This window comes from Dreissena polymorpha, chromosome 4 (assembly GCF_020536995.1).
Source record: "Dreissena polymorpha isolate Duluth1 chromosome 4, UMN_Dpol_1.0, whole genome shotgun sequence".
Lineage (NCBI taxonomy): Eukaryota > Metazoa > Mollusca > Bivalvia > Myida > Dreissenidae > Dreissena > Dreissena polymorpha.
The window spans coordinates 135,183,100-135,208,923 of record NC_068358.1 but is presented as its reverse complement, the minus strand read 5'-3'; the positions used below and the strand labels follow the sequence as shown (position 1 = coordinate 135,208,923).

Here is a 25,824-nt window from a genome sequence, read left to right as displayed (position 1 = left end):
TGCATTAGTCAATAGTAATATTGCATTAGTCAATAGTAATATTGCATTAGTCAATAGTAATATTGCATTAGTCAATAGTAATATTGCATTAGTCAATAGTAATATTGCATTAGTCAATAGTAATATTGCATTAGTCAATAGTAATATTGCATTAGTCAATAGTAATATTGCATTAGTCAATAGTAATATTGCATTAGTCAATAGTAATATTGCATTAGTCAATAGTAATATTGCATTAGTCAATAGTAATATTGCATTAGTCAATAGTAATATTGCATTAGTCAATAGTAATATTGCATTAGTCAATAGTAATATTTGTCTTGTTTCAACATATATTCGTTTATTTATATTTAAAATATTGCATTAGTCAATAGTAATATTTGTCTTGTTTGAACATATATTCGTTTTGAATCTCTGACCATTTTTAATTTTCATTTTGCCAAAATTTCACATATCCCATGAGTGCCCATACATGGCGAACGAGTCACAAATGCACGGTAATCTATCACTATATGCACTGTTTATTCACATGTTATAACAAAACAAATATATATCAGTAGCCATTGATCGTTGAAATGAGAGAAGATATATAGCTAGCGCATATGTTCAACATAGCTGATGTTGTAACGAGTATATTTTATAAATACATAATAAATGAGCAATAATTTTAGTTATATGAAGCAAAATTGATAGCTTTATTTAAATAGTGTGGCGTTTTTACTGTTACGCAACATGAGTTTGACGAACAAAGGCAGGCTTAAGCCGAGAACCAAATAACGGACGCATTCTTTAAAGATGCTGAATCTGTATATCTCTCGAAATATGTTGATTCCTCTCATTTAATAAATATAGGTTTTGGAATTGTTTGGCAATCAAAAAAGTCAATAAAAATTCTTGCAATAGTAAATGAACCCACGACTGCATAAATAACTATGATATCAATAGGCGTTTCGAATGTTGACAGCCATTTGATATATGTAATAAATGATGTCTCGATATTCCATATTTATAAATTTTCCACAAAAATCGTATATGTATTTCACGAAAACACATGATTTAGAAACTCACTTTTGCGAATATTTCTTATGGATTTTACAAATGATGAAATCAGCCCTTCTTGCGAAAAACGATTGGAAAAACTGAATCATGCAAAATAAGCATAACAACATGCCGAAATAGGAGTGTCCTTGAAATTGCTCAAGCAACGTGCATACATATGATATTACGCGAGCTGTAATCACACTCTAGTAACATTGAATTTCTCTACTTCATCCCGTGCTTGACAAGTTGAAAGGCACGCAGCGTTTAACCGTCGTTTATCTTTATTAAGTTACAGTAGTTGTGTCAAAGTTGATCTTACTTATCTTACCTGGAGATATACAGTGTAAATATTGCCATGATTTCTCTCTCTCACGATGAGAGAGAGAGAGAGGAGAAGAGCGACGATTTATAGAGAGAGCGCGAAGAGAGAGCGAGGAGAGAGAGGAGAGAGAGAGAAGAGAGAGAGAGAGAGAGAGGAGAGCTGATAGAGCGAGAGAGCTATATTTTCATCGGCGCTCTTTTCCGGTTCTCAGCTTCTATCTATCTTCTCTCTCCTATCTCTCTCTCTTTCTCTCTCTCTCTCTCTCTCCTCTCTCTCTCTCTCTCTCTCTCTTCTCTCGTAAAAGTCATTGAGAATTTACAGAAACTACATTACGTCTGTATTAAATTAATCAATAAAACATTGATCATTATCTCTATTTGATTGCACCGTCCATCTGTCGCACACGAAATAAATAAGAAAAAAGGATGATTGCTTTAACTGGCAATACATACACTCATTTGTTTAGCAATGTTTATAGAATGTTGTGACAGTAATAAATGTGCAATATGCTGCGGTCTATATACAGCATGAAAATCAAATCCAAAACATATTTGTCGTAAATTATGAATGTCAGAGTTAAAAAAATATATAATGAAAATCTAGGTAAGTTTAAAGGGGCCTTTTCACAGATTTTGGCATTTTTTAACTTATTCATTAAATGCTTTATATCGATAAATGTAAACATTGGATCGTAAAAGCTCCAGTAAAAAATCAAGAATAAAATTAAAAAAAGGAAAAGAACATTGCCCGGACCAGGTTTCGAACCAGTGACCCCTGGAGTCCTGCCATAGTCCTGAAGTAAAAACGCTCTAGCCTACTGAGCTATTCCGCCGAGTACATATACTGGAAGTATTTTATACCTTATATAAGTAATCTTCGTAGTTTCACAAAATTTAACGACAAAAACAGAACTCTCCAAATTATTCAATCGTTTCGCGTTGCAACGCTTTATAATTTTTAGGTTTTAAAATCGTCAAAAGATGCATATAATGGCTATATTAGACCATGGTAAATGTTCAGTATTACTGTTTCCTCACAAATATCATAACTAAAACGAAAATTTGCGAATCTGAAACAACTTTTTTCAATTTTGTCAATTTACCAAAGCGTGAAAAGATCCCTTTAAAGCTAAACAATTCTTAACTTGCATCTCTTGTTTTCTTATATCCGCCGTATACAAAATATTTCATTAACATAATAATTGATTTATATAAAGAGCTATATCATGATATCATCGCACAAATATCATTTGAGATAAGATGGTGTTCCCGTTGATCCTCTCTACACTCATTTCAACAAGGAATACATTCATGGACGCTTATCAATTTGCCTTGTATCAGCCGCAAACAACGTTCGTTAAATGTCAAACCTTTACTGACTGTCTTCATGGTCTTATTCTAACAATACCAGAATCGTTAGGTAAACAAATTTCATACGTACTGGTTACACCGAAGGTGATACGTACGTTATTCAAACAACATTGCTCATTTTGTTAAAATATTTACCAATACAATGGCGGACGCGGACAGAGCGGATCTATATAATAAGAAGAAAGATTATAAATATCAATGTCGAAAGTCAAAAATTCATATAATAATGCCCGCTGTCGTAAGATGAATGGTCTAAGGCGAAAGTCACCGAAAGAATTTTGGAAAATATTTAAATCGCGGAAACCATCGGCCGCCGGAGATGATATTTTAAATGAAGAATTTAAAAACTATTTTAATTCACTCATGTCTGGTGGCGACACACAAATTAATGATGATTATTCAAACTTTATTAATCAGTTTGATAATGACCAAGACATTGGATCGACATTTGAATGCCTAGATAGCCCAATCTCAGAACCTGAAATTTTAAAAGCTATTAAGAAACTTAGTGTAAATAAATCACCATCAATTGACAATGTTCTTTATGATTATTTTAAGGTACGTGCACCACAAATAGTCCGCCCGCTAAACACATTTTTTAATCACATACTGAACTCAAAATCATTTACTCGTGCTTGGGCCTCGGGCATGATTATCCCCATTCATAAAAAGGTGACCAATCCGACCCAAATAATTAAAGGGGGATTATACTGACAAGCTGTTTTTCTAAATTGTTCACAAAAGTATTGAACGAGCGACTAAAATTATAGGCAGATGAACACTCGGTTTTAACGGATGCTCAATTTGGATTAAAAAACAATTATGGATGTATAGACCCACCAGTGTTTATTTTACACTCGTTGATACAGAGACAAATAAGTAATAAGAAAAAATGTTTTGCTGTTTTGTGGATTATCGCAAAGCATATGACTGCATAGATAGGAATCGACTGTGGTACAAACTAATACATTTAGTAATCGACGGAAAATTACTATCCGTGCTCTATGTACAGTGAAGTTAAACTTTGCGTAAAACATTTAGGAACATTGTCAATTTTTTTTAATAGCAACATCGGACTATTCCAGGGGGAGATCACCTCCCCGATCTGATTTTCTCTCTTTCTAAATGATATTGAGATGCACTTACAAGGAAATATAGATGCAGGTATAAATATTGACCAAATCGTTATTTTTTATAATTACTAGTTGCTGACGACGCAGTGCTCGTATCTGAATCTAAAGATGGACTGCAAAATTCTCTCAATAGTCTTCATTCATATTGTCAAAAATGGAAGTTAACAGTTAATATCGAAAAGACTAAAGTAATGATCATTCGAAAAGGGGGAGGGTAGGTGCTAACGACAAATGGTTTTATAATACTCAAGAGGTAGAAAACTCCTTCAATTACATAGGGGTTGTGTTTACCAGCGGCGGGTCATTCGCTCTAGTAATGAAAACACTTGCGGGGAAAGGATTGCGATCTTTATATGCGCTTATGTCTTTAATGTAGAATAGCAAAGTACCAATAAATATAATGTTTAACCTATTTGACGCTTATGTCCTATCAGTTTTAAATTACTGTTCGGAAGTTTGGGGTTACGATCAAGGTGAAACTTTAGAAAGAGTTCACAAATTTTTTTGCAAATGGGTCCTTAATGTAAAACCCTCTACTAACACTTGCATTGTATAGCGAATTGGGTAGATTTCCGCTGTATATCGAAAGATACATTATGATGGTTAAATACTTTTTAAAGATACACACGGTTAAACAAGACAATTGTATTTTAAATACCGTTTTAAACGAACAATTAAATAACATAAATGTTAACAATTCTCGTTCAAACTGGGCATCTCAAGTGCGCCTGATACTTTAATCCTCGGGTTTACATGAAATATGGATATATCCGAACTCTGTTAGAATAGAAACATTCATCCCAAATCTAAGAGCCCGACTTCGCGATATCTATATTAGCGATTGGCGATCAGGACTAGAAGACTCAACATCTCTAGATGTATATAGAGAAATAAAACTTAATTTTGAAAAGTCAGCATATAGAGTCTATAAGCCAGTTGGAAAATCCAAAATACAGAAATGCATTGACCAAATTATATTTATCATCCCACAAATTAAATATTGAAATCGGTCGTCATAATAATGTGCCAAGACAAGATAGAAAATGCACCCTCTGCAACCTTAATGATATAGAAGACGAGTTCCATTTTGTCCTAAAGTGCCCTTATATATATATCCATATTCGGAAAGAATATATTTCAAAATATTTCTGTACTCACACGAGTATGCTTAAATATGTTCCACTAATGCAAAGCGAAAATAAAACTACTTAAAAAAAGTTAGCAACATACTGCCAAAAGCTTTCCAACTAAGAGAAACATTAGTATCTACAGTTTAAAATTATCAAAACGGTGACTTACACAGCACACAACGCTTCCATACACCCAAGTCTTTTTGAGTATTCATGTTTATGCATTTTTTTGCTGTTTGTGTTTTATTTGCTTTTCAAATATTTACTGTATTGTATAATTGTTATGAATGTAATTTTGACTCATACATACCCCTAGATCATGTTTGTGTATGTTTTGTGCTGTTTGTCCTTTTATTTGTTTTTTCAAATACTTAATGTATTGTATAATTGTTACGAAAGTAATTTTTCCGCATACATACCCCTATATCATGTTTGTGTATGTTTTGTGCTGTTTGTATTTTTATTTGCTTATCAAATATTTAATGTTATGTGTAACTGTTACGAAAGTAATTCTGTCGCATACATCACCCTGGATCATCTATATTTTTTCGCATAGATTGTCGACGCTGGGGTATAATACAATTTAAATTGACAAGTGTTTATAGATGGAGTTTTTACTTTTAGAACTTAAAGATTGCTCTCTAAAGGATACGATTTTAATATTTACTAAGGAACCATATCCCAATAGACCAACTATAGTTTTCGATTTTCGTATAGGTGGTCAACACATGGGAAAGTACTAATATTAACACTAATACAATACTTAACTACAATTAAGTGTAACACATTTTGAGGTATTATTTTCATTACAAACAGCTTTAAAGTTATCAGCATTCCTATCCCATTTTTATAAATTTCATTTGACTACCAATGAAAATAACATTCAAATATAAAGTTGGATTTATGCGGTTATATACGTCCATCATATGACTTAATATTAATGTATTTTTCTTTGTTAAAAAGGTTTGAATGCATAAAAAACGAGTAATATCTTTCATATGAAGTTTGAAACAAAAATTATATTCACTAGTGCAACATGTTGCAGAATAATATAATTCGTGCTGCAATTATAAAACTACGTTTGAAATTATATTATAACATTCTCACGAAAACACGATAACATGTTTACTCCTTATATTGTGAATTGATCTTTCTTCAAAATGATGATATTTTTGTTTGTATTTACTTCATGCTGTTATTGTATACAATATTGTAAATGACAATGAGCTTGACATGCTTAAGTCTGAATAAACGATTATGTTCTGTTAAAGTAGGATTGAATAGACAGTGATTAATATTTTTGAATCTGTATTGATGAAGGAAAGTATTCCTACTAGCACACATATTGTTTCAATCTTACAACTCTATATATGCGTGAGTGTGTTATATAAATGGAAAGACAAATATTGTTAATTTTTCGTTTTTTTTAAACACGAGGGTACGATCCAAGGCAGTGATCACAGGTGATACATTGAAAGTAAAAGTGGCATATACGCCTTAAGTGTGGCCTATTTGAAATTTGTTTTTGTAATTTATACGCTGCTTTGCCAATTGTAATGACGAGCTAACATATTTGGATCCTACTTTACTGAATTTCCTACGTACAATACTACGTTTGTTGCCAAAAATATAATATGTATACATAAATAGTACAATTATGACGATTCGTGATGAGAAAAAACATGCATATTTGCTATGCTAACTTTCGTTTTTGTAAATAAGTGCAATTAATAATCGTCAATATTGTTTATAAATCACACACCTGATCGAAAGCCATCGATAAACAACGAACTGTTATGTCGTTTTTGACAAATAACGTTTAATTGATTTGTACTTTCGTGTAATTATTAGTCATCAATGAATTATGAAACGATTATGCGAAATAAATTATTTAAAGCATACACATACCAAAAACATGTTAAATGTGACAACGTGCGTTATTGTATTCGGTTACTTGGTTTATATATTCGCATAATTAGCACTGCATGCCTTTAGCGAAATACATTCGTATTATTTTTACATATACGCCATGAGATATGGTTCGACTGCATATCAAACATATTATAAACGTTATATACATTAAAAATCGTGTATAATAAAATGGACATTCTTTCCGATCAATCCGGTTAAACACTCATTAATTCATCCACCTGGATCAAAATATAATAAATAACTAGGTTCTTGAGATGTTGATCACGATAGTGTCATGTATAACAATTTAAATAGAAACATTACCCTAATCAAAATATTAATGCATCTAAATTACACCAAAACATGCATAAATAATTGATTGTAAATGTAATTTTATTAAATATAACTAGTATACCTGTTCTTGCACCTGGGGTATATCCATATCATTAGATCGACATGTTATTCTGATATCTTACATATAGATGAAGCACCTATACCCTTTACTTCTTTACACTGCTCGAACACACAGATAGGACACTATCATATCCACAGATCCAACGGTCAATAGTTATACAGCTATTAAACATCGAATGGGACTTGACTCTATTATAAACTGCGAAGATAGAGAGCATCCCTTAGTGAATAAACGCGAATTTCATATAAATGAGGTCTCTAAATGCGATGTCGTAGTATATATATATATTCAAACAGTTTTAGAGATTAATAGACTTACCGCACACAGTGCTCAATCAAGTGTCAGACTCTAAAACGCGCGCGACGAACACAAACAAATAAAGTACATGCAAACAAGTGTGCAAAAAGTATGCAATTTAAAACATACAGTGCAAACATCTACGCGCACAAACAATTGTGGCGCTCACAAAACGTGCAATTGAAAAAAAACGTGCGTAAAAACTAAAAGCAATCTATAGGTGGTATATAAATCGAGAGACAAAAAACGTGAAGCAAACATACAGCTATACATGCATGGTATAATAATATAGTATCAATCATATAATGCACGTTTTCCCAATTATTTACGAACAAACAACACGTAAACTTATTAAGCCGATAATTTCATTATAAAATAAATATGCGACATGTGTTGAAAATAAACTAATACGAAAACATCAGCCTGTTAAATTGATATATATTTTGAAGGTAACAACAAGTAACAACCAAAAAAGCAATTATATTTATTAATATATCTTGTATTTAATTGCCTCAAACGAAACATCAACGATAAAACTGCGCATAACATTTGTACAGTATATTGTTAATATATGTCGATACAATCGAGATTTAAATCTGTTTTACTCAAATGTGTGTTTGCTTCAATAAAGAAACATGGTAAAATACAATGATATTGTACGAATAGTTAACTCAAATACAATTTCAAAGAGCAGTTGAGCAAGTGTTTGCGGACGGGGTATGGCTACTGACCAGACTTCACACACGCGCGGGCTGGTCACATTGGACAATTGGTCATAGTGTGAAAGTGTTACATTCAAACCATATTCAATTGCACAGAGTGGACAGTATCAAACATGCGACAATATTCCATTTTGCAAATGCCCAGAATAATCAAAATGTAAATATGAAACCGTTCTTCATACAACAACCGGTCAACAAGTGAAGTCATCAATTCGGGGTATCACGTGGTCTAAATTGAGAAAACATGGCCGCCGATGCCTCGCTTAAATGGAAAAATTGAGTGTTCAAACAGGTACATCTTCCATATTACTTACTTGTTTTTAATCGGATGACGCCTATCATAGTGCCAGCCGGGAGCGGTTTCATCGAGTATCAACCGTTTCCTTCTGGTTGGTCTGAGTGTGGAGATTACTTTTCAAGGTAAAGTTGAGTTTCGATGATTGGTTTTGACGATTGTTGTTGAGCACGCACATGGTTGTTATATATGGCAGGCAAAATGCACATTAACTCCTTAAACCACGGTTTTACAGTTGCCTGTATAGTTAAGAGACTTTGAACCCAGGTTCGAAGTGCCTTTTGCACATTAATTCCTTAAACCCGGTTTCAAGACTTTGAACCGCGGTTCAAAGTCTCTTAACTCTATAGTGAAGAAACGACCAATGAAATCGTAACATTTGCCTTCTAATTGTGGTTTAAGCTCCGCTGATTGGTTGTCTCTGAATTATGATGATATCTATTTTTAGACACTCTTTGAACCGCGGTTCAAACTCTTGAACTCAGGTTTAAGGAATAAATGTGCAAACGGCACTTTGAACTCGGGTTCAAAGGTTCTTAACCCTATAATTAACTGTTAAATAATTAATGTGCATTCCGCGCGTCTTAACCCCAGTTTAAGACTTAAAACCGCAGTTTAAGACTTTGAACAGCAGTTTAAGACTTTGAACCGCAGTTTAAAGTCTCTTAAAGGGGCCTTTTCACAGATTTTGGCATGTTTTGGAGTTTGTCATTAAATGCTTTATATTGATTACATTTTTACATTTTAAAGGCTCCAGTAAAAAATCAAAAGTAAAATTTAAAAAAGGAAAAAAAAATAGCCCACAGCAGGGCTCGAACCAGTGACCCCCGGAATCCTGAAGTAAAAATGCATTAGCTAACTGAGCTATCCTGCCAAGCATTCAGAAAATGCGTATTTTATAAATTATATACGCAAACTTCGTAGTTTCACAAATTTAAACGACAACAGAACTCTCCAAATTATTCAATCGTTGCAACGCTTTATCATTTTTAGGTTTTTAAATCGTCAAAAGATGCATATAATGGCTACATTAGACCATGGCAAATGTTCAGTAATACTGTTTACTCACACATATCATATCTAAACCGAAAGTTTGCGAATCTGAAACAACTTTTCTCAATTTTGTCAATTTACCAAACCGTGAAAAGATCCCTTTAACCCTATAGTTACGAGGAATTAATGTGCAAACGGCACTTTGAACTCGTGTTCAAAGTTTCTTAACTATTTAATTAACTGTTAAATAATAAATGTGCATTCCGCGCCTCTTAACTGCAGTTTAAGACGTTGAACCGCAATTCAAAGTCTCTTAACCGTATAGTTAAAAGATGACCAATGCAGTCGCAGCATTTACCTTATACTTGTTTAAAGAATTAATGTGCATTTCGCTTGCCATAGCATTTTCCTTCTAATTGTGGTTTAAGCTCCGTTTATTGGTTTTCCAAGATAACAGATTTGTATCTATTTTTAGTCACACTTTGAACCGCGGTTCAAAGTCTTGAACCCGGTTTTAAGGCATAAATGTGCAAACGGCAGTTTGAGCCCGGGTTCAAAGTCTCATAACTATATTGTTAACTGTTAAACCGTGGTTTAAGGAATTAATGTGCATTTCGCTTGCCATAGTTTAAGCTCCGCTAATTGGTTGTCTCAGATAACAGATTTGTATCTATTTTAAGAACACTTTGAACCGCGGTTCAACGTCCTGAACTGGGGTTAAATGAGTTAATGTGCAAACGGCACTTTGAACCCGGGTTCAAAGTCTCTTAACTATATAGTTGACTGTTAAACCGTGGTTTAAGGAATTAGTAATGTGTTTTTTGCTTGCCATAGTTATACACGGACGACTTCTAGAACAACTGTTGTTGAGCACGCACATGTCAAGGAATACCGTTTTCTCCGCCGAATAAGTCGAAGTACAACAACGGCTCATTGGCATGTTCTGGTACATGTAGCGATACATATTTTATAAAAAGGCACTGCAAATGTTAATTCTTATACGAAATTGGCTATCTGGATCATCAAAATTTTATTTTCAATAGAATATTGCAAGCCTGTTTCGGTGTAGCTGCCCTTTGTAATGGCTTGCGAGTATTTGAAAATGTTGCTTTTCCTCCAGACAGTTTTATTAATATTTGTTTTGGATTGCTGTTTTTTGCTTGAAGAAATCCCTTCATGATATTGTCATTTAAGTGCATGTTAAATTTCTTTCAGAACAATTTTTCATGCTCCAGGGACAAGTACATTTAAAGACAGGATAACATTTTACCCGATTACTATTCTGTTTGTGACCAGAACATAAAGGATGAATATGATTTGGCATTGGGCATGTATTTAAACAACTTGAAAATGATTTTTATTTCCTACATATTGTGTACTGTATTTTAAGCTTTCAGAGATCATTCATGAAGTATTTTTGTAAAAAGTATATTTTTCGAGTGAATATACTTAACACATTTGATGATGTAGATTAGAAGCATTTTTCGTCCCAGGTTAGTTTTATCAAGAATATTTTTATTAAAATGATAGTGTTGCATTGTTATCTTTGATGATGTAGATACACGGACGACTTCTAGAACAACTGTTGTTGAGCACGCACATGTCAAGGAATACCGTTTTCTCCGCCGAATAAGTCGAAGTACAACAACGGCTCATTGGCATGTTCTGGTACATGTAGCGATACATATTTTATAAAAAGGCACTGCAAATGTTAATTCTTATACGAAATTGGCTATCTGGATCATCAAAATTTTATTTTCAATAGAATATTGCAAGCCTGTTTCGGTGTAGCTGCCCTTTGTAATGGCTTGCGAGTATTTGAAAATGTTGCTTTTCCTCCAGACAGTTTTATTAATATTTGTTTTGGATTGCTGTTTTTTGCTTGAAGAAATCCCTTCATGATATTGTCATTTAAGTGCATGTTAAATTTCTTTCAGAACAATTTTTCATGCTCCAGGGACAAGTACATTTAAAGACAGGATAACATTTTACCCGATTACTATTCTGTTTGTGACCAGAACATAAAGGATGAATATGATTTGGCATTGGGCATGTATTTAAACAACTTGAAAATGATTTTTATTTCCTACATATTGTGTACTGTATTTTAAGCTTTCAGAGATCATTCATGAAGTATTTTTGTAAAAAGTATATTTTTCGAGTGAATATACTTAACACATTTGATGATGTAGATTAGAAGCATTTTTCGTCCCAGGTTAGTTTTATCAAGAATATTTTTATTAAAATGATAGTGTTGCATTGGTCTCTTTTCAGTTATCGTTTTACATGAGCCGAATAGAGGACAGACTGTACATATAACCTCGAAGCGGGCATAAAACCCTATAGCTACAAACACCAACTCAGACACATTTCAATTCACAAGGAAACTAGTTTACAACAACAATCAGCAATAAGCTTTGATTCTATAACTTCATTACAGTGGCAATATAAAGTTTAGGCCATAGAGTTAACCAATAAAAACAAAAATATTTGAACATATACAGGTCACTGAGCGAGATGCAGATGTTGTACTATGCAAAATAGAACAGCTTGGCAGACACACAAGAAAAGTTCTACGAAAGAAGCATTGTACTGACTGATATTCTCATATAAAAAATCCAAAAATGAGTGAGTACAAATGAGGTTATTACCTAAATATTGTTTCAAAAACATTATACAGGCATTGAAATAATATTTTTGTTCACTTGTTGAATGGTTGTTCCAATGCTGTAAAACCCATATAAACAAACAAGGAACCAAACTATCAGTGTATGACTCAGAGATTAACAATTAAAAATATAATGAAATTACTTTATTATTAATAATATAAACAAGTTCCTTACATACCTCACCATGAAGGACATAAAAGGTTCTCTTCCGAACCCCGAAGGCCCTTTCAATACTGTTCCTGGTGCCTATGTGAGCAGTATTGTACTTTTCCTGAGCTTCTGAACAGTTACAAATATGTTGATAGTTTTAATACTAAACTATTTTATTGGAAAGGTGTTAGTATTAGAGAACCAGGGATAATCTATTTCATAATTATATGTGTTGAGCATATGCTTAGCATTCATGAAAGTTGTTTTGTATGTTTCGTTTTGTTTTGCAGTTTATGGGAAAAAAATGTCATTATTATATTTCCATTAAAAGAAACATGGCAATTTTCAACCAAAATGTGTGTTTTGCTTGATACATTAGATATATATCGCTACATGTACCAGAACATGCCAATGCGACGTTGTTTTAGACTTATTCGGCGGACAAAACGGTATTCCTTGACATATGCGTGCTCAACAACAGTTGTTCTAGAAGTTGTCCGTGTATAACAACCATGTGCGTGCTCAACAACAATCGTCAAAATCAATCAAAACTCAACTTTACCTTGAAAATAACGCCATTAGCAATCGATGTTCCCATTTTTGTCAGTTACAATGCGCCCATATGAACAACTGGTACTTAAACAGTGCTAATTAGTGGGAAAACAGTTATATTATTGGTAGTCCGTGTAGAACAACAATTAACGGTTCAGGAAATCGCAAAATATTCCATGAGTAATCTCCACACTCAGACCAACCAGAGGGAAACGGTTGATACTAGATGAAACCGCTTCCGTCTGGCCCTATGATAGGCGTCATCCGATTAAAAACAAGTAAGTAATAAGGAAGATGTACCTGATTGAACACTTTATTTTTCGGCGTAAGCTGTATTAAGCCAGCTTTTCACCTTAGCCTGACCTTTGTTAGCGTCCAATAGAATTCAAATAAAACTTCCCGCGGCCAAGTACAGATGAATACACTTCATTGATTGCATTGGCTGATTTGAGAATGAATACGACCAGAACATTGGAAACATGTCCGCGTCTTTGTAACACTGTTTTACTGCGTTTTCAGCATGAAACAATTTTATATCTAATGAAAAGGCTTAATAGATAGAACAGTTTTACAATCAATCTCGACATCAATACAGTTTGTGCGTCCACCTTTTATTTTCAGAAGATTTTCAGCGCGAGAACGTTTGCACTTAAAGGCTATGTTTTCATATTTAGTACTAACTTCCATATTCCTGTCAACATGTTAACATGTTAAAGTATAGAGAGCAGTGGAAGCGAAGACTCACTTTAATGCATTGCATTTCAACTCGCGAGGCATATCGGGTCAATTTGCGGCCACTGTGAGTGAATGTCAGAGTTTACGTACAGGTCATCGCTGCGTCTCTACCCTATGTGCTGATCGGAGTTCGCGGCCAGGAAAATAATCGTTACATAATAAAGACGCTTAAGACGCTATAGCGTGAACTAGGTGAACAGGAATTAGACCAGACAGATGTTAAATAAAGATATCCAGCGATATCAAATGGTATGTCAATAATACTTAATGTGTTTTACAACAATACCATGATAAATATTATTTTTTAATTAATTTAACAAGAATTATGCCATCATATTGACTAATGAATTAAGCATGAGCGCAATGATTCTCGATACTGTTAATAATCGAATCAAATAGCAACGCCAGACAAACCACTAAAACAGGTTTGTTCGAACAGGGACCTATACAAACATAGTTTGTATAGGTCCCTGGTTCGAAGAACGCGCGTATAAATATTTAAAATATGTACGGATACTTCGCGTGTGGCCGGTTGACTCATATGTTTTAATTTCACTTCCATTCTTCTTTTGGTTTTCTGTTTTGTATCTATGCGTTTATGACCAGCAATATGTAATAATGTAAAATAAGCCGAAAACTCCGCGTATCATCCCGTACTGCGTTTGCTGCAGCTAAGAACTGCACAGAAAAAGACATTCGCTATCTTTGATCTCATTCATTGAAGTCTTTACTTTTCATTAACTGCAACCACAATCAACGCCGTATATCTTTTTAAAAGATATTTCTTGTTCCATCTAAGCGAGTCATCGGCGGCCATGTTTTCTCAATTCTGACAACGTGATTCCCCGCATCGAGTCATGCACCATCAAATGCATTTCAAACGCAATTGCCTCAATAACATATATCTGTAGAATTTACGCGAGTGTATAACATTTTCGAAAAAATAAGTTGTGTATATAGTTTAGAGGCTGGTTTGTATATATTAAGAATACATGTAATAGAAAATATAAGTTTCCCAAAAGAAACCTTCATTAGTGGGTTATGCGTTAAATAATGTGCAACGTATAGGAAGACACCGTCCTATAAGATTGCATGAACGCAAATAAATGTAACGTACAGGATGATCGCATAAAATGCCTACAGTAAATTAATGGCCACGTCACTGCCTTAGACCCCTGTGTACACGGCGCGTAAAATGGGGTAAGATATGCGTCAATGAGTGAAGGACATATTTTTTAAATTATCGTTTTCTATTACAACACGAACTTATTGCAAACAACTGAATGCTTTCGCTTGCAAGTGATGACAACCATTCCCGCCAGAAATCCAGACTTTGACTTTAAAAAAAGCACGAAAACGTTTCATGAAATCAGTAAATGCGCGAGCAGCCCAATAATGTCTTGAGAGCGGCGCGCTTCCAACAAAATAGCTGACACTGAATACTGGAAATAGAACGAACGATACGGCATTTGACTCCAAGAAGGTATTCGTGATCAAAACAATATACTGTGAAATACACCGACTTAATATGCCGACTAAAAGTCTCCTGAAAGACAAGGTATGCTGGCATGCATTCATATATTCTGAATGATACTTCTACAGTTTTGCTGAAAACAATAACGCATGCGCTTTTCAGATATCGGATTGTCTATCCTTCATTTCCATACGAGTCAATTAAAACGCTGTTGCCTTTGGTGCTTTTTCTAGACATCATAAATTGTGTTATAATGTCCATGTTGGGATAGAATTATACCAAGAAATTGCCAAGATACCTTCCACTTCCATTTGGATAATAACACATTCAAAATCCACATAGTAACGCATACAACATGTTCAATGGGTATATTAGTTTTGATAACGGTTGGTTTAATGTATACCCTGATGGCCTGCAATTCGCATTGTGCTGATAAAATGGGAGGCCGTAGACAATTTGTTATGTATTCACATGTTATTGCATTTAGTATCTATTTTGAATTCAGTTCTAGCAAGGTCAATGCTCATACGGAAACGCTGGCAGTTTTGTTTGTGTATTCATCAGGCTTTCGTTGACCTACCTAGAGTATAAATACTTATATATACACGTATTATGATACGTCGGATACACCTCACGCACAATCATAGGCGGCAAAGCATTGAAATCCACTGAGATTCTACGCAATAACTTCACACTCATTAATTTAACTATTCGACCAGCATTGGAAAGTATCTTAATACTTGCTAGAAATACATTAACGAAATAGTCAAACCTAGAAATACATTAACGAAATAGTCAAACCTTAGGTCACCATTATTTCTTGTTCCCAAAAGACATTCGGAAATAAAGGTCCGCAGCTGAAACATTATGCCCAAAACCAACCAATGCATGACCACATAGTGATTAAATTGGTATATTTAAGTATATGTAAATGACGTAGCCCTAAACAAGCGAAGAGACAAGAATGCGTATAAGCGCAGTCTGGTTTGTAGTTTAAATAAGTCAACTCTCAGCTGCAATGGGCCGTCTATTGTCCAAATGTGCACAATTTGATCGTCAATGCCAAGGCTAAGAAACACCGATACTGCAAAAACGTATCAACGTTTACACGTCTTAACCGCAAACTCATACAAATGGTACCATTAAAGCAAGAAATAATTGCCTTTATTTACTCACTTATTCTTGTGTACGCTACAATATCATTGTGTTTGTAACATCACGAAATAACTTCAAGAACCATTAAGAATGCAATCAAATGTTGTTATAATTTACCACACACACAAATCCTATAGTTATCTTGAAGTTATTTCATGTCATATCTGTATTCAATACAACTATTTATTTATGTAGGTACCTTTTTTAATGTGAACTCTCGCGTCATACACATTTACGCAAGGAATGTATTTTAAATATACAATATGGTCGGAGGTGTACGCACATTTCTGTTTCAACGGTCTTCATGAGAGATGTTACAGACACTAATAATTTACGACTTCTACAAACGTTTATTGTTGTCTTATTTCTGATTCACAAAGCTCACATGTTGTTATTTAGATGTTATATGACGAACAAGGAGATTATTTGCTCAAAGTAAACCTACATTTCATTTCCTGGATGTTCAAACGCGATCAATAACTTACACGATTATGCACGTACAAGTGATTCAAACATCATCTAAGAAAGAGCATTATTATTCCCACGGGGCATCACATGTATATTAGTCATAAATTTACATCAGATGATGAAAATTTTGAAAGTACGTCAAACAAAACCACACATGTGTCAGTGGGCTACACAATCGGGTCACTGTATTTCGTTCTGACGTAGTTTCAACATCAATTTGACCTTGTACGAGTGAGTCTTCCATAACTCTCGAAATTGACACATGTGGTGTCGAAACTGCGAACGATAACTAAAGTTGATTTTCCGATATTCACCTTTACAAAATACTCATAAAACGTCAAATAACAGTGATACGCGTACGTATGCTGTCATTACTTCGTTTGAAAATTAGTCAGATACGTTATTGTTTCTTACATATTGCGTGGGCCTTCAAACCGTTAGTCCATTACGTCCCTCTTTGAACATCGATGGACCAATGGGCATTTACTTTTTTTTAATAATACAAACATTTGTGTTGCATTTAGTTGATTAACACATGTAAAACAAGAGATGTGTTCGTCAGAAACACAATGCCCCCTACTGCGCCGCTTTGAAACAAAAAAAAAATTGGACCTTGACCTTGAAGGATGACCTTGACCTTGAACTTCCACCACTAAAATTTGCAATTTGCGCGCTTGGTAGTTATTTACTTCATACTATAACGAAAAAACATAACCAGGTAAGCGAAGTAAACTCGGTTAGGTTTCACATGATTTTTATATACATTTATTATTGTCTTGTTAATTACTTACGGACTAAATTGTAATAACAAGGAAAATATAATAAAAATGTGCATTCCCATGGCTTTAACCCGGGACCTCTCGAAGCAAAAGCTAATGTGCTACGACGTTACCTCGCAGGCTTTCAACTTTGGATGGTTGTTTAATGTTAGGTCGGTGATGCACGTTATTGCTTAATTACCGAAGAAAACGGTTAAAAATGCTATATGTATTCCCCAATTTCGATTTATAAGTATCAAAATACGAATATACTGTTTGTATATTTATAACATTTTAGTCATTAGTAATATTTACTTGGTCGAACATATATCGTACATATATTCGTTTTTGGATCTTCATATTTTTGTTAATTTTCATTATTTGCCAAACTGAAAACAAGTCCAAATTATGTCAATTGATCGCAATCGTTTATATATCTATATATGTACCGTAGATATATAAGATATAAGGCGTGCGAATCAGTTTCACATAACTGATGTTGTTATTATTATTTTTAATCAATACAACATTATGAATATTTTGTTAAATGAAGCTCAAAATGAATTATTATTATCTGAATAGTGATAAGATACGTTCCAACTGTTACGCAACATATGTTGGAAAAACAAAGGGTGGCTAAAGCCGAGAACGCAATAATGGAAGCATCCTTTAAAGATGACGGATATGTATATTTCTCGACAGTTTTTGTTTTCTTTCGTTTATAAAAAAAAGGTTTTGGAATTGTTTTGCAATCAACAAAGTAGTGGAATCCTTGCAATCGTAAACGAATCTACGACTGCGTCAATAATTACCAATAGGCGTTTTAAATATTTACAGCCACTTGATACATAATAATAATAATAAATGATATCTCGATTTTCCATGTTTTTACATTTTGCAATTAAAACCTTATATGGATTTCACAAAGACACATGGTAAAAACACTCATTTTTGAAATATTTCTTAAGGATTTTATTAAACCTAAAATCCATCCTAATTGAGAAAAACATTGGGAAAACTGAACCACGAAAAATCAGCAGAACAACATGCCGAAATCGGAGTGTCCATTAAATTGCTCAAGAAACGTTCATAGTTATTATAATTATTATTCGAGCTACATTACACTCCAGAAACATTGCTTTGTTCTATTTTAATTCATCCCGTGCTTGATAAGTTGAAAGGCAAGCAGCGTTTTACCGCCGTTTATCTTTATTAGGTAACAGGTGTCAAAGTTTATCTTACCTGTCTTACTGAAAGATATAAATGTACAAATTACATCACCTTTATCTTTCTCTCCCTCCCGTAAAAGTTATTGAGAATTTATAAAATACAGTTACGTTTTTTTTTCATTTATAGAAACATATTGATCATTATCTATTTGATTGCGCTGTTCATGTGTCGTATACGAAATAAATAAGAGATCAATGGCGGCTAAAGCTGGCGATGTATGCGCACATCATTTATTTATCAATGTTTTTTATTTTCGTGTAAAATTGCTAAATGTGCAATGTGCTTCGGTCTATAAACAGCAGTACAATCACATTCAAAAGATATTCGTCGTAAATTATTAACGTGAGGTTTAAAAAAAAAATGTTGTGTAAATAAATGTAGCTAAGTTTAAAGCTAAACAAATGCTTTAATTAAATCACTTGTTTTTCTGTTTTCCGCCAGATATACAATATTCCATGAACATACTATTTACTTGATATAAAGAAGTATATCATGATATCATCTTGCAAATACCATTTGAGATAAGATGGTGTTCCCGTTGATCCTCCCTCCCACTCATTGCATCAAGGAATACATACAACGACGCTTATTAGTTTGATGTCTAACAACCGCGAACAACGACCGTAAAATGTCAAACTTTTAATGACAATGATAATTATATGAATACCAGAATCGTAAGGTAAACTTTTTGGTATGTTCTGTTTATCTCGATGTTGATATGTACGTAATACAATCATTGTTGCTCATTGTGTGCATGTAAGATTAAAATGACAGTCATATTCATTATTTTTGAAGCTGTATTCACGATGGAAAGGAGTCCTACAAACACCCATTGTTTCAATCCTACAACTCTATATAAGTGTGCATTTTTAATATAAATGGTTAAACCAATATTGTGTATTTTTATCGTCGGTTCTTAAAAAACACAAGGGTCCAAGACAATGATCGCAGGTAATAAAATGAAAGTCTAAATGTCATATCCGCCTTATGTGTGCCTTATGTAATTTATACGCTGCTATGCCATTATTGCTGACGAGCTGACATATAGGAATCCTACTATACTGGGTTTCCAACGTTCAATCATACTTTTGTTTATTACAGTACAAGTGTCAAAGCCACTTTAATATGTGTACATAAAAATACAATTATGAAGTTTCGTAACGAGAACAAAAGCAATTTGTCAATGCTAACGTTTGGTTTTGTAAATAAGTACAGTTTATAATCGTCAACTTTGTTTTTATATCACACACCTGATCGAAAGCCACTGATTAGGCCCAAAGGGGTTTGTAGCTTTAACAACGACCTTAGTGTTTAATGTGTTTCTTCAAAAAAAAACGTTTAATTAATTTGTACTTTGTCGTGAAATTATTAGTCATCAATGAATAATAAAAACTTTAACGCGAAATAAATTATGGAAAACATACACACACTACTTAAAAACATGTTAAATGTGAGAATAATCATAATAATCAGCAATGCATGCTTTTAGCTAAATACATTCGTATTATTAATACATGTATGCCATGAGATATGGTTCGGCTGCATATCATACATATACAATAAAAATATAAACATGTAATAGCCAAACCTAAATTTTATTGAATCTTAATTAACCCAAATTCATGCATATATAATTGATATAACATGTATTTTATAATATATAATTATCATACATTTTCTTGCGCCTGGGGTAAATCCATATCATGAGATTTCAATGTTATTCTGATACCTTACATGTAGATGAAGCACATACACTGCTTTACACTGCTTGAATACATAGATATGACACTATCATATCCGCAGATCCAACGGTCAATAGTTATACAGCTATTACATACCGAATGGGACTTGTATCCATTAAAAACCGTGAAGACAGCGCGTCCCTTAAGGAATACTTGCGAATTTCATATAAATGCGGTCTCTTAATGCTATATCCCAGTATATATATGGGAAACAGCAGTTTTAGGTGTTTATAGACTTTCCGCGCACAATGTTGAAACCATTGTCAGACGTTATAACGCGCGCGACGAAAACTAACACATGCAGTGTATCTAAACAATTGTGATCCAACTGTACACAAAGTATGCAATTTAAGACGTACATTGCAGATATTCACGCACACAAACAATTTGGATGCCAACAAAAACATGCAATGCAGAAAAACGTACGTACAAACTACAAACGTGAAGCAAACATACAGCCTAGGTCAATCAAAAAGTTACGAAGGAACCAATGGAATGCATCATAATCTGTTTTGAAAATCAAAAGCATGCTATAATAATCTAATATCAGTCAACATTATAATCCACGTTTTCCCAATTATTAACTATGTAAACAAAGAATCTAAGTTTCATCAGTAAATAAATGTGCAAAATTTGGTGTTAAAAATAAACTTATACGAAAACATTTGACTGTACAATATATATGTTGAAGTTCACAACAAGTAACAACCAAAAGTGCAATTATATTGATTACAGTTTCTTGTATGTAATCGCCTCAAACGAAATATCAACGATACTACTGCAAATAACATTTGCAGATTGGTAATAGATGTCGATACCCCCGAGACTAAAATCGGTTTTACTCACATGGTTGTTTGCTTTAATAACGAAACAATGGCAAAATACATTGATATTGTACTGAGAGTAAACTGCAATACAATTTCATAGAGCAGATGAGCAAGAGTTTGCCGTACTTAAACATACATCAAACCATTGTCCATGCTAGCTGTGGCTCAGTGGGTAGCGGAACTACCCTGGCTGCTATGAAGTCACGCAAGGTTTCGCGGTCTCAATAGCAGACTAGGAAGCTCCTGACCTGAATTCACACACGCCCGGGTCGGTCATTTTCGAAAATTTGTCAAAGTGTGAAAATATTAAATTCAAACATATTCAATTAAGCATTTACGCAGTACGGGGAAGTATCGAACATGCGATATTAGTCCATTTTGCTAATGACCAGAATATTCATATTATGAAACCGTTATTTATACAACAACTTGTCAGGAAGTGAAGTTAAACTTCATTAAATGCATTTCAAACGCCATTGCCTGTATACAAATATGTAGAATTTACGAGTGTATAACATTTTCGACAGAAATAAGTTGTGTATATATTTTAGAGGTTAGTATGTATATATTAAGAATACATACTAAAAAAAATTATGTTTCCCGAAAGAAAACAATATAAGTTGGATATGCGTTAAATATTGTGCAACGTATAGGGAAAAACCGCCCTTGTGTGTTAACTATTGCATATATTGCATAAACGCAAATAAATGTAACGTACAGCATGATCGCATAGAATGCCTTCAGTAAATAAATGTCAACGTCACTGCCTCAGACCGCTGGTATACGGTGCATTCAATTTGGTAAGATATTCGTCGATGAGTGAAACACATTTTTATGGAATTATCGTTTTCCATTACATCACAATGTTCATTATAAACATCAGAATTCTTTCTATTGCATGAGATAACTACAATCCCCGCCAGTAGTCCAGAAACGCCTTTGTCTTAAAGAACAGCATGAACACGGTCAAAGAGGTAATGACGTCAGTAAATGCGCGAGTAGCCCAATAATGTCTTAAAGCCACACACCTTGAAATGAACTGCATTGCATAGTTAATTTAAGTATAAATAAGAAACATATTTTATCTATGCCAATTAGAATATATCTGGTGGTAACAAGGTAGAAATCCATCTTGTTTGCGCTTTAAAACTAGAAAAATAATCGCGTTTGTCGAAATGGACGTATACGTCTAGAAATCCTACTTTCGGTTTAAAAACGGTATCGTGTGAAAAATAATAATTTACTTGCTAACTAATCTATATATTTTATTTTATCTATGCCAATTAGAATATATCTGGTGGTAACAAGATAGAAATCTGTCTATTTTGCGCTTTAAAACTTAAAAAATATCGCGTTTGTCGAAATATGCGTATACGCATTGAAATCCTACTTTCGGTTTTAAATTTCAAACAAAATTATAAATTACTTGCTAACTAGGCTATAAATTTAATTACAACTTTGCACACTTTCGAATTGCATCTATATTTATTGATTAACATGTATTTCATTTCAAGGTGTGCGGCTTTAAGAGCGGCACGCTTCCAATTACATAGCTGACAATAATCCCGGAAATAGAACGAACGGTGTGGCATTCGATTGCAAGGTTTTCGTGCCCAAAACCATATAATGGTTATATATGTATAAAGAATTGAAACCTACATTCGAAAGGTCATCGTATTTAGATTTAATTGAAAACAAAAAACATAGAAGGATTATTGCCAAAATGCGTCTCTCATCTCATAAATTGTTAATTGAAACAGGCAGACATCATAATATTGACAGGAACGAAAGAATATGCCCCTTGTGTAGCTGTAACGATATCGAAGATGAGTACCATTTCATACTAATATGTCCGTTATACCTAGAAGAAAGAATCAAATATATCCCAGAATTCTATTACAAGCGACCTAGTATGTTCAAATTTATTAAACTCCTTAATAGTAGTAAGAAAACGACACTTAGAAAGTTAGCCATCTATTGTATATCATGTTTCAAAAAAAGAGATAACACTTTGTTTATTATCACATGATTGTTAAGAAGAACTATAGCTTATACTAACAATTGAGTGCACTTTGCTTGTTACATGTTGTCTGTTAACCATGGAGGTATCAAATGTGGTTATGTTTTTATATGTATTCCATGTCACATTATAACTTGCAATTAGAGCACTCTCACTCTCCAGTGATGAGTGATTTAAGAATTGATGAGTGTAATTTATACAATGTTATTATTTATATTCATCACGCATGTCTGTAACATTATCATGTATTTGTATATGACGATAAGCTTGTTATGCTTAAGTCAAAATAAAAATTCTGTTCTGTTCTATAATGTGAAATATGCCGACTAAATATCTTGAGAAAGACATGGTATGCTGGCATGCATATATTATTTATTGAATGATACTGTTGAAGTTTTACTGAAAACGATAACCTACGCGATTTTCAGATATCGGCGGCTCCGTCCATCATTTCCATACGACTACATTCACACGCTCGTGCCTTCGGGGATTTTGCTAGACATCATTTGTTATAATGGGCATGTTGGGATAAAATTTTACCAAGAAATTGCAAAGATAGCTAAAGGATCCACTTACCCATTAGGGAAATAACACATTAAAAATCCGCATAATGACGCATACAGCATGGCCAATGGGTATATTTTCAAAACACTTTATAAATAATGTATGGATGCCAGCATGTTGTCGAGAATATGGGAGGCCGTAGACAATGTGATTCATGCACATGTAATAATATTTGAGTCCTACATTATTGCCAATTATATAATTAGTTATAAGAACTTGTATTGACATCTAGTGAAATATAAAAACATCACAAAGATGGTACCATTTAAGTTCTTATTGTCCATATGTGAAAGAGTGGACGTTCCTTCTTACGGATTAGCTACTTCCAGAAGACCACAACAGACCTGATTGGCGAAGGATTTCCAAGACCGGTCATTGGAATGTTGATGATGATGAATTGTCCTGCCGAAGGTCATGATTATTTCCTGTGTCTGACAAACATGGGCGGGACGTAACAGTCTGCAACTATAGTTCAGGTTAGAAATGTATTTCACAAACCCAACAAATGCATGCCTTCATTGTAATTCACTTGCTAAATTTAAGCATACGTCCACTCATAGGCGTATTGACCTTAGTGTTGGACATAATGGAGCAAACATGTTTTGTCTTTGGCAGAGTGTCCATTTAAGTGTCAAATATATAAAGCATTTGTTTAGATCGAAGTTCTCCTGTACGACCCATGGTTCCGTTCACAATACACATGAAAACAAAATGATCTAGCGTGTGTCACCATCACGCAAATATAAGACTATTTAACAATTAAGAAAGTAATTTTCAGCGTTTGGGACTTTGGGTTTAACCCATTTATGCCTAACGTTTTCAAAAAAGGCCTTGGCAAACAGCGTAGACCCCGATGAGACGCCACACCCGATGAGACGCCGCATGATGTGGCGTCTCATCAGGTTCTGCGCTGTTTGCTTAAAGGAATTTCTGTAAGAAATATGTTAAATATAGAAATAAATATAATAGACATCCCTAATTTTGGAAATAAATTGATCCAATTTAAAAGGATGGGATAGTCCACAAGACATAAATGGGTTAAACAAAAGTCGTATTATTATTTTTTTCCGATTTTCTTCATACATCACGAACGAGTCCTATTAGGATATATTTGTATACAGTTTTATCACGGATAATAACATAATTTTATATCCGAAGCTGTTCAACGTTAAAATGTGAGTAGATATATTGCGTACACATCTGTTGCACATATCTAATGTTGCTATTATAATTTTTAATAACTATATTTACAAAAGGTAACATGACGCAGACATTTGTATAAACCTAAAAAAAGGAAAATCCATTCTAAATGCCAAAATAAACATGTTTGACTATTAAAAAGTAGCAAAATCCGAGAATTAAATCACGGACACGTTCTTTGAACCGGCGTTTAAAGCAGCTAAACTGTATGTGGCCGTCCGTAAGAGACTTGTACTCTTGTCATTCATTGAAATCATAAAATTAAACGTCTGTATCACGTAAATACCGTTATTGATGTTCTCCATTTACAAAGATTTGATATTCAGTAAAAACACTTATTTACATACACTGTACAACCATGATCAGTTTGTGGGCATATTCAAGAAATAAATGTATCCAAACGTTTAAGGTGGCATTGAGCATTTTTAAACGGGTTTCGGGTTTCCAAACGAATGGTGTGAGGCTGTTATAATCCAAGTGCATGAACATGTTTAACGAACTGACGCGCATAATTATTATGTGAGCAATTGCATTAGTAACACTGTTCTCAAAGTGTTTAGCAACAGACTAACTATACGGACAGAAAAACCTTTTTAATAGTCTAAAAGTCACAAGCAGGATTCAATAGAGGTTACCCCTAGGTATATTAGC

The 25,824-nt window shown here is 33.7% G+C and overlaps 1 protein-coding gene across 3 annotated transcripts in view; it reads right to left on the bottom strand.

The window, feature by feature from the left end:
• Window positions 1-25,824, bottom strand: part of LOC127876683 (cGMP-dependent 3',5'-cyclic phosphodiesterase-like) — a 245,295-nt gene that overhangs the window by 199,676 nt on the left and 19,795 nt on the right. The window contains exon 1 of one of the 3 annotated variants that reach the window (XM_052422073.1): window positions 20,494-20,789. The exons of 1 other annotated variant lie outside the window; for it this stretch is intronic. In XM_052422073.1, coding sequence (XP_052278033.1) covers window positions 20,494-20,520 — 27 coding nt within the window. In that variant the 5' untranslated portion in view covers window positions 20,521-20,789. Of the gene's footprint in view, window positions 1-7,322; window positions 7,377-20,493; window positions 20,790-25,824 lie in introns of those variants that run through there. One more of the 3 variants, XM_052422072.1, reaches the window with a different exon arrangement.